Raw genomic sequence first — 12,521 nt, 5'->3', positions numbered from 1 at the left:
GCTGGTTGACAAGCTGGTGTGCATCAAATAATTTCGTTTTTGTGAACAATTGGGATTGTTTTTGGGAAAGGCCTGGCTTATACAGAAGAGATGGGCTCCATCCGAGCTGGAGAGGAGCGCTAATGTTATCTGCTATAATGTTATAGCTAGTTGTTTAAAAACGTGACTCTTCAGAGCACCGGTCAGGCTGCAGGCTCGCAGTCCTACACTGCAGTCTGCCTGTAACTCCCAGCATAGCCTAACCCCGATCCTAGATCCCTGCCTGGGGGCATCCAATAAAGTACCTAGTCCTGAGATTAAATCTTATACAAACAAAATCAATAGTTATCCTATTAAAACAGTAATTTGTCATAGGCTTGGATGTATTCCTTCCTCTCGGGGCCCTCGTTTCAACAATCTAATAAAAGTTAAAACTACAAGACAGAAATTACCTGCTCACATTACTCCTCCCATGTATAAGCTTGCTGTCTTAAACATCCGCTCACTACCTAGCAAAGCAGCCTTAATAAATGACACCATAACTGACACACACATAGATGTGCTCACCTTGACTGAGACTTGGTTAAGACCAGACGACACTATTCCATTAGTAGAAGCCTCCCCTAATGACTTCTCTTACTGCCAGAAGGCCCGTGCAACACGCCGTGGGGGGGGGCTGGCCTCCATCTACCGCACAGACCTGCGCCTGTCTACTAAGCCATTAGACAGCTTCACATCTTTTGAAATTCGCCAGGTAGAATTTAGGCTTAATCCACCTCTTCAGCTTATAGCTATTTATAGGCCACCAGGCCCCTATTCCTTTTTTATGACCGAATTTAGCAATCTCTTATCTGACTTAGCCATACATTATGATAAACTCATTATTTTGGGGGACTTTAACATACATATTGACATTAAAAATGACCCCCTCACTGTTAGTTTCTTGTCCCTATTGGAGTCTGTAGGCTTCACTCAGCATATGTCTGGACCCACACATCGTCACAATCACAAACTAGATGTAGTTATTACCCGTGGGGTACAGATTCACAACCTAATAATATCACCCCAAAACCAGACGATTTCCGACCACTGCCTTATTATATTTGAGCTGCCTGGAGTAGAATTAGACGCACAGGAGAGGAATATAGAAACTCCCTGCCTAAATCCCACTGCTATTCATAAATTCACTACCCTGTTGCCAAATGCTAGCTTTATCAAAACAGGATCTGCAGATGAATTATTAATCAATTTCAACAATACACTAAGCACTGCTTTAGATACAGTAGCCCCATTAAGGACAAATTAAACCAAAACACCATGGTTTGACGAACACACTCGCTCACTTAAAACAGAATGCCGTAGATGTGAGCGTAAATGGAGAGAAACAAAACTTGAGGTCTTCCACATGGCATGGAATGACAGTATAATAAGATACAAGCAGGCCCTATCCTCTGCTAGGTCTGCCCACTACTCCAATTTAATAGAGACGCATAAGAATAACCCGTGTTTTCTTTTTAATACAATAGCAACACTTACTAACCAGCAGGTAAAGCCTTCAGAGGTTATCCACCCCAATTTCACCTGTAGTGACTTCATGGATCATTTCAATAGCAAAGTTAACAGCATTAGAAAACAGATAGAACAGGAAACATACACAGATACTATAGCCGACACATGCAGTCCTTCACAGCCCCTGCCTATCTTGGACTCGTTTAACATAGTAAATCACCAGGAATTGGTCTCCTTAATTACTAAAATCAAAACAACAACCTGCGCACTAGACCCTATACCCACTAAACTGCTAAAACAATCTCTGCCATTAATTATTCACAGAATACACAATATTATGAATGTCTCTTTATCCTCAGGATCTGTTCCTGATTAATTTAAAATAGCTGTAATTTATGTTTTTTATTTTGCTATACATTTGTTGTACACTCACCTAAAGGATTATTAGGAACACCATACTAATACTGTTTTTGACCCCCTTTCGCCTTAAGAACTGCCTTAATTCTACGTGGCATTGATTCAACAAGGTGCTGAAAGCATTCTTTAGAAATGTTGGCCCATATTGATAGGATAGCATCTTGCAGTTGATGGAGATTTGTGAGATGCACATCCAGGGCACGAAGCTCGGTTGTAACGAGTGGTTATTTCAGTCAAAGTTGCTCTTCAATCAGCTTGAATCAGTCGGCCCATTCTCCTCTGACCTCTAGCATGAACAAGGCATTTTCGACCACAGGTCTGCCGCATACTGGATGTTTTTCCCTTTTCACACCATTCTTTGTAAACCCTAGAAATGGTTGTGCGTGAAAATCCCAGTAACTGAGCAGATTGTGAAATACTCAGACCGGCCCGTCTGGCACCAACAACCATGCCACGCTCAAAATTGCTTAAATCACCTTTCTTTCCCATTCAGACATTCGGTTTGGAGTTCAGGAGATTGTCTTGACCAGGACCACACCCCTAAATGCATTGAAGCAACTGCCATGTGATTGGTTGGTTAGATAATTGCATTAATGAGAAATTGAACAGGTGTTCCTAATAATCCTTTAGGTGAGTGTATATATATATATATATATATATATATATATATATATATATATATATATATATATATACACACACACACACATATACAGTGAGGGAAAAAAGTATTTGATCCCCTGCTGATTTTGTACGTTTGCCCACTGACAAAGAAATGATCAGTCTATAATTTTAATGGTAGGTGTATTTTAACAGTGAGAGACAGAATAACAACAACAAAATCCAGAAAAACACATTTCAAAAAAGTTATAAATTGATTTGTATGTTAATGAGGGAAATAAGTATTTGATCCCCTATCAATCAGCAAGATTTCTGGCTCCCAGGTGTCTTTTATACAGGTAACGAGCTGAGATTAGGAGCACTCTCTTAAAGGGAGTGCTCCTAATCTCAGCTCATTACCTGTATAAAAGACACCTGTCCACAGAAGCAAATCAATCAATCAGATTCCAAACTCTCCACCATGGCCAAGACCAAAGAGCTGTCCAAGGATGTCAGGGACAACATTGTAGACCTACACAAGGCTGGAATGGGCTATAAGACCATCGGCAAGCAGCTTGGTGAGAAGGTGACAACAGTTGGTGCGATTATTCGCAAATGGAAGAAACACAAAATAACTGTCAGTCTCCCTCAGTCTGGGGCTCCATGCAAGATCTCACCTCGTGGAGTTTCAATGATCATGAGAACGGTGAGGAATCAGCCCAGAACTACACGGGAGGATCTTGTTAATAATCTCAAGGCAGCTGGGACCATAGTCACCAAGAAAACAATTGGTAACACACTACGCTGTGAAGGACTGAAATCCTGCAGCGCCTGCAAGGTCCCCCTGCTCAAGAAAGCACATGTACAGGCCTGTCTGGAGTTTGCCAATGAACATCTGAATGATTCAGAGGAGAACTGGGTGAAAGTGTTGTGGTCAGATGAGACCAAAATCGAGCTCTTTGGCATCAACTCAACTCGCCGTGTTTGGAGGAGGAGGAATGACCCCAAGAACACCATCCCCACCGTCAAACATGGAGGTGGAAACATTATGCTTTGGGGGTGTTTTTCTGCTAAGGGGACAGGACAACTGCACCGCATCAAAGGGACGATGGACGGGGCCATGTACTGTCAAATCTTGGGTGAGAACCAACTTCCCTCAGCCAGGGCATTGAAAATGGGTCGTGGATGGGTATTCCAGCATGACAATGACCCAAAACACACAGCCAAGGCAACAAAGGAGTGGCTCAAGAAGAAACACATTAAGGTCCTGGAGTGGCCTAGCCAGTCTCCAGACCTTAATCCCATAGAAAATCTGTGGAGGGAGCTGAAGGTTGAGTTGCCAAACGTCAGCCTCGAAACCTTAATGACTTGGAGAGGATCTGCAAAGAGGAGTGGGACAAAATCCCTCCCGAGATGTGTGCAAACCTGGTGGCCAACTACAAGAAACGTCTGACCTCTGTGATTGCCAACAAGGGTTTTGCCACCAAGTCGAAGGGGTCAAATACTTATTTCCCTCATTAATATGCAAATCACTTTTTTGAAATGCATTTTTCTGGATTTGTTTGTTGTTATTCTGTTTCTCACTGTTAAAATACACCTACCATTAAAATTATAGACTGATCATTTCTTTGTCAGTGGGGAAACATATAAAATCATTAGGGGATCAAATACTTTTTTCCCTCACTGTATATATATATATATATATATATATAATGATATAAAATGATTTTTATATTTTTAAACAGTCCTTTTAAATTGCAAAATGTTCCTACTAGAGAAATTACAGCTGGACTCCCCCTTCTACAGGTCATATACAGAGCCCAAGCAAAGACCAAGCTACCATACATTTGTTTCAATGGAATGTTTGGTATATTTATAAGGAATGCTGAAGTTATGGATAATATATTAAATCATTTTCATTTTCTGTGTAATATTAAGTGCACAATCTCTGCAACATAATGTAAGTATTAGGTTAAAAAAAAAATCTGAAAATTTAGGCACTGGAAGAAAGAGTATTACTAGCCCAGTCCGACTGCTATTTATTTTCTACTTTTCTACTGACTACTGTTTAAAGATAATCTGAGCAAGAATACATATTCTAGTACATTTAAGGACAACCTTCCAATGAAAACTGCTTGGAAAGAGTTTTTGCAAGAAGGTTTGGCAGTATAGGAAATACTGGTTGAAAATTCCAATTAAAATGACCACTTAATCCAGGGAAAAAAGCACAAAGAAGAGAGGCAAGTAATGACAATAGTACACAACCCCTCCTAAAATGATCCAATACTGAAGAGACAAAACAGTAATTTATCAAATTTATTTGATAAATTCAGCTTAAAATATAGACGATTTAAAAATCAATTATAAAATATCCATGTATAAAAACTGTAAATTGTATTGTTCAGAACAAACAAAAGAAAATCAATATAAAGCTTCCTCAGCAGCAGGGAGAGTGTGACAGAGAGCCAGAGGTAAGGCAACCCAGCTAAAACTAAAGAAATTGAGAAGAGATTTGCCTTGAATTGAGAACAAAAAATAATATTGCCGTGTGAAAATGAAGGGCCAAGTGTGCGTTCAGTGTCTCAGGGCCAAGCCCCATTCTTCTACATTGCTGGATTCGCACCCTGGCTTCAGTGTTTAGAGCTGCTGAGCTGGGGCCTATCCCAGCCTGCCAGATACAAAGACACAAAGACAAACCCAGCTGCAGTAGAGAGTGTCCAACCGCTTCCGTTTTTATTTATGACTGTATACATACTTGACTACAAAATGAGACCTGAAATGGTGGACTAGGATGCACAAGGCAGATTTTTTTTTTTTTTTTTTTAGGAAAGAGTCAGAGGCATGCCCTTCACTCCCTCCTGCCTTGGAAATGCAACATGGTTATAGCAAACCAGAAATCCTAATCAAGAAGAACAAGCAAGCCGAGATGTACAAAAGGTTTGCATACCCAAAACTGGCTAAACGCCTTCTCTCTGGACCCACTGTAAACAGTCCAGATGTTGTTAATATTTTGTTTTGTTTAATAAAGTAACACATGGGGAAGAAAAAGATTCACAGAAAATCAATTAACACTGGATCTTGGGTACAGAATAATAATATATATTTAAATAAAAGTTTAAACCAGTTGTGGAAACAACCATTTGCAGTCATCAATATATAAAAATCAGGTCAGCCACATGAAGAAAACACAGAAACAGCCCTGCCACCTCAATAAAGCAGAGCATCCTCAGAGTTAGTGAGGCTAGCTTTCAGAAAGAAATGCCTCGCACACATGCACGCACGCACACACGCACAAACACAGAAATCCGGATTTTATAAACACAAGAAACATATGTATCTGAAAATGAAAAACTTAAAATACATTTTGGGAAAAAAGTGTACCATTTCTGATTTATTTTCTGTAAAACTAGTGCCAGCAAAATCCCATCCCCTAAACATACACATTCCTTACAGCCTTGGTGTTGAGCCATTTCATTTACTGTTATTGTTGCTTCTCTGTATTGTCCCTCCCCAGTTTCTTATCCTGGATAAAAAGTCTAAAAAAAATCTAAAAAGTTAGCAGTGTGGCCTGAGGCAGTGGGGCAGGGAGCAGGGCACTGGGTGTTACACATCTACCACTGCTGCTTCGTCGTGCTCCAGCTTGTAGGAGATTCTCCGGCAGCAGAGACTATTGAGAGAGATGCCACACCTGCTGACACATGAAGGGTCGCAGCGGCCCATCACTCGATCCACCACTCTCCCCACCGCAGCGCAGGCCGTCTCCCCATCAGAGAAGCAGCATACCGAGTCCATGCAGCTGATGCCCTGATACATTTCAGTAAGCTGTGGATGCGGAAGTGAGGAGGGGAGAGAGTCAGATGACATAAGAACAGAAGAAAATGGATTAGAATCAGTAATTTTTTTTAACCCTCTACATGCATTCACTCACACCCACACCCTCAGGTTAAACTACATGGTACAAAAGTATGTGGACAACCCTTCTAATTAGTGGATTTGGATATTTCAGCCACACCCATTGCTGACAGGTGTATAAAATCTAGCACACAGTAACAGAAATATTGACACAGAAATGTGTTTCCTTATGAGACTAGTGAAGGCTTAAAAGTGATAATAATAAAAAGAAAGAAATTTGTCAATATTTCTGTTATGTGCACATTTTAGGTATTCAACATATTGATAATGGCAAAAATGATTAAGGTTTAATTAAAAAAAATAGACAGTTCTTTGTCTTTGGTTAAATCCCTCTCACTTTGTAACTTTTACTAGTAAGTCAAATTGAGATTTTAAAAGTTGGTACATGTGAGACAGAGCCAAGAATGCTTAATTCAGACTGTAAGTTGTTTATGTACATGGGTACATTACTTTTGCTAACCTAGTATAGTAGTATATACCAATGGTTTATTGTCCTTCAGGCTAAATCATTGTGTATACCAAACAATGGTGAGTGCCATATTCTGAGTAATGTACTTAAACTAGTGCTAATCATGCTCTGAAACCAACCCATAGAGAACAAGGTGAAATCTGGATTAATGGCAAAGCACAGCCATAAACTGTCAACATAATCAAGCCCGGGTCGAAATATAGATGTCTAATTATTCTGAGCACTCATCTTACATTTCATAAAGAAAAGCATTTCATTCTAAGCAATTGTTAGGTGTATACTACGTATTCCAGTTAGTTCACTGTAATGACAGAAATGAGAAGTTCAATTCTTTAGCACACTCACAGAAAACCATTTCTTTTTAAACAGTTACTAGATAGCCAGTTTAGGCCTTCATCTTAGTTATTTCTAATAGCAAGAGTGCTTAAAATTATTAATTCAATTATATATCTTTGTTCCCCCTTTTTCTTACTGCTCTCATAAAATAACATTTTATTCAAGAAATAACAGGGTAGCCTAAATATACAACATATCTTAAAGTACAATGCATCTGAAAGCTGTGTACAGTCTCAATGTATTTGATGCTGAGGATTAATTCAACTGAAAATGGTCAAAACTGTGGACTTTTATTGAATGTTAAATTTGACAGTGTTCTCTCTTAAGGACCTGCTGTCTGGGGGCGTTGCTGCTTTGGGTGTGTCCAGTGCCATTTCAGATAAGAGAGGCTCTGCAGGACAAGCAGGACAGAGATCAGTCTCACAGACACTCTGCCTGCTCTGCATCTCAATTTCCCCTCTTCACTGCACACAGCTGAACTATATTCTGAATCTTACACAGAGCGCTCAGCTTCTGACGCTGATGGCAAGACGGGGCCTGGCTCCGAGCCTGAGGAAAGCTATGAGGTAAGTCAAACTGATTTAATTTCTATACTGTGAAATGTCAGATTGAAATTAGTTTCTGTTCTTAATGTTTGTATTGTTTATGTATTTCATGTATTTTTGTACAGTTTTGTGTTGACGAGTCCTACATCAACATGAATGCGAATTTCAATGTGAATAGCACGTGTCATGCTCTGTAATGCAAGGGAGCAATGAGGGGCTGTAGAGACACTCATAAGAGTAGCAGATTTAACACTTTTTTATGAACTACTCATTTGTTCTATTTTAATAGAATATGAAATGTAGTAGAAAGTTGTATCAGATCAGACCACTGGACAGAATCACCCCACCAAGACTGAGTTTTCATGTTTCTGCCCTTGTGTTACAAGTCACCTACAAACTGTTGACAGAGTAGATGAGGGTCTACAGCAGAGGTTCCCCATCCTGAGGTTGTGACAAAGTCAGGGTGAGTTTTGTTTAATATGTTTTTAAATTATTATTATTATTAAATTATTATTTTATATATATATTCTTTTGTAAGTAAAAATATGATTGCTTAATATGTTTTTGCATTATTATTAATATTATTATATAGAATTTGTTATTTATTTATATATATATATATATATATATATATATATATATATATATATATATATGAACTTGTAATTAAATAAATAATAAATAAAGATAAAATTATGTCATATTAAATCAAAAGTATAAACCACATTAATGTACATAGTAATACAACATGATACATATGATACAAAAAAACGTCTTAGTATTTTAGGGTTTGGAGGCTAATTTGACCATGTTAAAATGGGGTAAGGTTTTGAAGCCCTGGCCTACAGAGTCATTTTAAACCCCAGCGCACAGCATTGTCTAAGCCCTGCTACCCGCTCTCAATGCCGTTGTTAGCTCTGTATTACACAAGTATCTAAAAGTTGCATGAATAGATTAATAATACCCCTGTACTACTGGTAAACCTTTAAGTTTACATCATACTTTGTGTAAGTGTTGGACTATGTTGAGGGTGAGCCTATTTGGTTCTGTGTCTGTGAAATAAGCCATTATATAAAACATAGAGTTTGTAGTGATTTTTCAGAGTTTCAGGGTTTAGCAGAATGCAGTTTTGGGTCATATAAATATGACGTTGTGCTTATTTCAGTCTGCTGTATGTGTTTCCTGAAGACTGATTGCATTTTCACTATGTAGTTTGCAGATTACTCCTAGAAGTTATATAAATAATTTTACAAAACTTAAAATTTGCAGTAAAATACCATTTGTGCTTATTATATCCTTGCAATGTGGTCCCTATTTCTGTGTTTTGTATGTGTTTCATGCTTGCAGTTGTCACCATGTATTTGTAGGTTTGAAAAATAAGGTATTTTCAAAGGAATATAAACTTAAGTGTTTCTCACTTAATTTACAATAGATACCTGATGTACTTTGTTGCCAGAATCATGTTGGTGTTGTGAACCAGAAATTAATTACAAGTATCTGTACAACATTTTTTGGAGTATCTTTTTCTACTTCTGACTATGTTCCATGTTGTAAAATGCTTGTTTGTCACAATATAAGTCACCATTGTGTGTGTGTGTGTATTTTATTAATTCTATACATTTGAGCACAAACAAATGATATTATATATACATATATTATATATTATTTTATACATGAGTACTCACAAATAGTGCTTCACTGTGTCTCTCTAAGAAAAGTGGTGTACATGTCTTTAGTGTCTATTGATAAATAAAACATAATATATATATATGTGTGTTTGCATATATATATATATATATATATATATATATATATATATATACACTCACCTAAAGGATTATTAGGAACACCATACTAATACTGTGTTTGACCCCCTTTCGCCTTAAGAACTGCCTTAATTCTACGTGGCATTGATTCAACAAGGTGCTGAAAGCATTCTTTAGAAATGTTGGCCCATATTGATAGGATAGCATCTTGCAGTTGATGGAGATTTGTGGGATGCACATCCAGGGCACGAAGCTCCCGTTCCACCACATCCCAAAGATGCTCTATTGGGTTGAGATCTGGTGACTTTGGGGGCCAGTTTAGTACAGTGAACTCATTGTCATGTTCAAGAAACCAGTTTGAAATGATTCGACCTTTGTGACATGGTGCATTATCCTGCTGGAAGTAGTCATCAGAGGATGGGTACATGGTGGTCATAAAGGGATGGACATGGTCAGAAACAATGCTCAGGTAGGCCGTGGCATTTAAACGATGCCCAATTGGCACTAAGGGGCCTAAAGTGTGCCAAGAAAACATCCCCCACACCATTACACCACCACCACCAGCCTGCACAAGTGGTAACAAGGCATGATGGATCCATGTTCTCATTCTGTTTACGCCAAATTCTGACTCTACCATCTGAATGTCTCAACAGAAATCGAGACTCATCAGACCAGGCAACATTTTTCCAGTCTTCAACTGTCCAATTTTGGTGAGCTTGTGCAAATTGTAGCCTCTTTTTCCTATTTGTAGTGGAGATGAGTGGTACCTGGTGGGGTCTTCTGCTGTTGTAGCCCATCCGCCTCAAGGTTGTACGTGTTGTGGCTTCACAAATGCTTTGCTGCATACCTCGGTTGTAACGAGTGGTTATTTCAGTCAAAGTTGCTCTTCTATCAGCTTGAATCAGTCGGCCCATTCTCCTCTGACCTCTAGCATCAACAAGGCATTTTCGACCCCCACAGGACTGCCGCATACTGGATGTTTTTCCCTTTTCACACCATTCTTTGTAAACCCTAGAAATGGTTGTGCGTGAAAATCCCAGTAACTGAGCAGATTGTGAAATACTCAGACCGGCCTGTCTGGCACCAACAACCATGCCACGCTCAAAATTGCTTAAATCACCTTTCTTTCCCATTCAGACATTCAGTTTGGAGTTCAGGAGATTGTCTTGACCAGGACCACACCCCGAAATGCATTGAAGCAACTGCCATGTGATTGGTTGGTTAGATAATTGCATTATTGAGAAATTGAACAGGTGTTCCTAATAATCCTTTAGGTGAGTGTGTATATATATATATATATATATATATATATATATATATATATATATATATTTAAAACTTTTCGTATTCTATTTTTATTTACTAAAACAGTATCATAAAACAATATAACCTAATATATATGTATTTAAAACTTCCTATTTTTTAAATGTACTAAAACAATATCATAAAACAATATAACCTTAAAAACATAGTTTATGCTATTAAACATTACACCTCCAACACCAGCAGGGTGAGGTGCCCTTGGACACTCACCATGATGGATGTCACCCTAACAAAATGGCTAACATCTTACCAGATGACCTATTTCCTTACAAATGGCTGATATCAGCCAAGATGGCTGACATCCAAAATGGCCGATATCATCCAAGATGGCTGACAGGTAGGGTCAAAGAATAACCCAGGGAGAAGTTCCGGTTCAAAGGTGGGGGTAACCGGAAGGTGAGGTGGGCCTTCCGGTCTATGGTATGTAGGGAGGGCGGGACTTCCGGCTGTCAAAATAGTAAGTGATGCCGCCATCTTCACTACTCGCATGGGAGTAGGCAGCAAGCTAATAAGGGACCCTGCCCCGAGGTGTACCGCTAGTGGGCCTTGTGAACACAACTCCAGACAGGAGCCACAGGAGCCACAGGGGCCCTCTGGGGCCACACCTGTGCTGCCCAGAAGCGAGGACCGAAGTCACGCTCTTAATGGGAACTGTCTACAACCAGCATGTACAAAGCGGCGTTACATAGGCAACTCTTATTCCCTCCGCTTGCAAGGCTGGCTGCTCCACTAGCGCAGCTAGGAGTGAAGCTGTAAATCTACTTGCACAATATACATCGCAGGGCAATAGAGCAACTCTTAGAGGCAGACCCACTGAAATCCAACAAAATACACAGCTGGCTAGTCAGAACTAGAGTGACCAGGCTGAACACAACAGTATATACAGTGTAGCAGCAGGAACATTCATGGACCACCAGGAGAAGGGGGAACGGTGGGAATGCGTATAGGAGACAGCACGGCCACGTGTGAGCTAGTACGTCGATCCCTAGGGTTCCTGAGCGGTCTCGGACAGAGAACCATAGTGGACAGTGGTTGGCTCTGCTGTATTGGCTCTAGAGTTGTTGTATCACAAGCGCCAACGTCGCGAGCATGGAAATGCACCTGCTGAGTTGGCATCAGGTAGCTCTTCTCTCGATTGACCCGAAGGCTTCAGAGAGACGTCCGAGAATCAGGTTTGCAAGGAGGCTAACACGATGTACATGCACTTGGAGAAAGTGCAAGGGGCTAGCGACAGGCCGAAGGGGAGAACAGAAAACTCGAATGCTTGCCGGGCTTGATGGCCTGGGATATGGTAAGGGATAATAAAGGGAGCAGAAACCAGGCTTGGGAGGTGCAGGGCGAATGGGAACAGAGGGTGGAAGCACGAGTGCACAAGGGTGTACGGAATGTAAACAGACTGATGAATGCTGAGAGCAGGGAGAAGGCAGGGAATTAGCGGCCCCTATTGAGTATAGAGGGGGAGTGCTAGGGGACCATGACATCGGGTTCCTACGAAAGTGTTTGGTGGGCAGTGCTTCGGACTTGAATGATTACCCAGTCCTCATTCCAGAGAGATTACTGCATTACGGTATGCAAACACAGGGTTTCCGTGGCTCAGGGATTATAAGGGAAGAGGGAATCACAGTAGACTGAGCTCATATCCTCTCAGGATTCCCCCGTAATTTA

The 12,521-nt window shown here is 40.0% G+C and overlaps 1 protein-coding gene across 3 annotated transcripts in view; it reads right to left on the bottom strand.

Moving 5' to 3' along the window:
• Nucleotides 1–12,521, bottom strand: part of LOC136724926 (phospholipid-transporting ATPase IF) — a 32,515-nt gene that overhangs the window by 5,143 nt on the left and 14,851 nt on the right. For 2 of the 3 annotated variants that reach the window (XM_066697471.1, XM_066697469.1), the window contains one exon: nucleotides 5,217–6,327. Coding sequence is in view for 2 of the 3 variants with exons in the window: in XM_066697469.1 (XP_066553566.1) it covers nucleotides 6,109–6,327 (219 nt within the window). In the remaining variant the exon portion in view is untranslated. Of the gene's footprint in view, nucleotides 1–5,216; nucleotides 6,328–12,521 lie in introns of those variants that run through there. The other variant, XM_066697470.1, reaches the window with a different exon arrangement.

This window comes from Amia ocellicauda, unplaced genomic scaffold (assembly GCF_036373705.1).
Source record: "Amia ocellicauda isolate fAmiCal2 unplaced genomic scaffold, fAmiCal2.hap1 HAP1_SCAFFOLD_198, whole genome shotgun sequence".
Lineage (NCBI taxonomy): Eukaryota > Metazoa > Chordata > Actinopteri > Amiiformes > Amiidae > Amia > Amia ocellicauda.
Note: the sequence above shows the minus strand (reverse complement) of the source record. Positions and strands in the feature narration are given on the sequence as shown.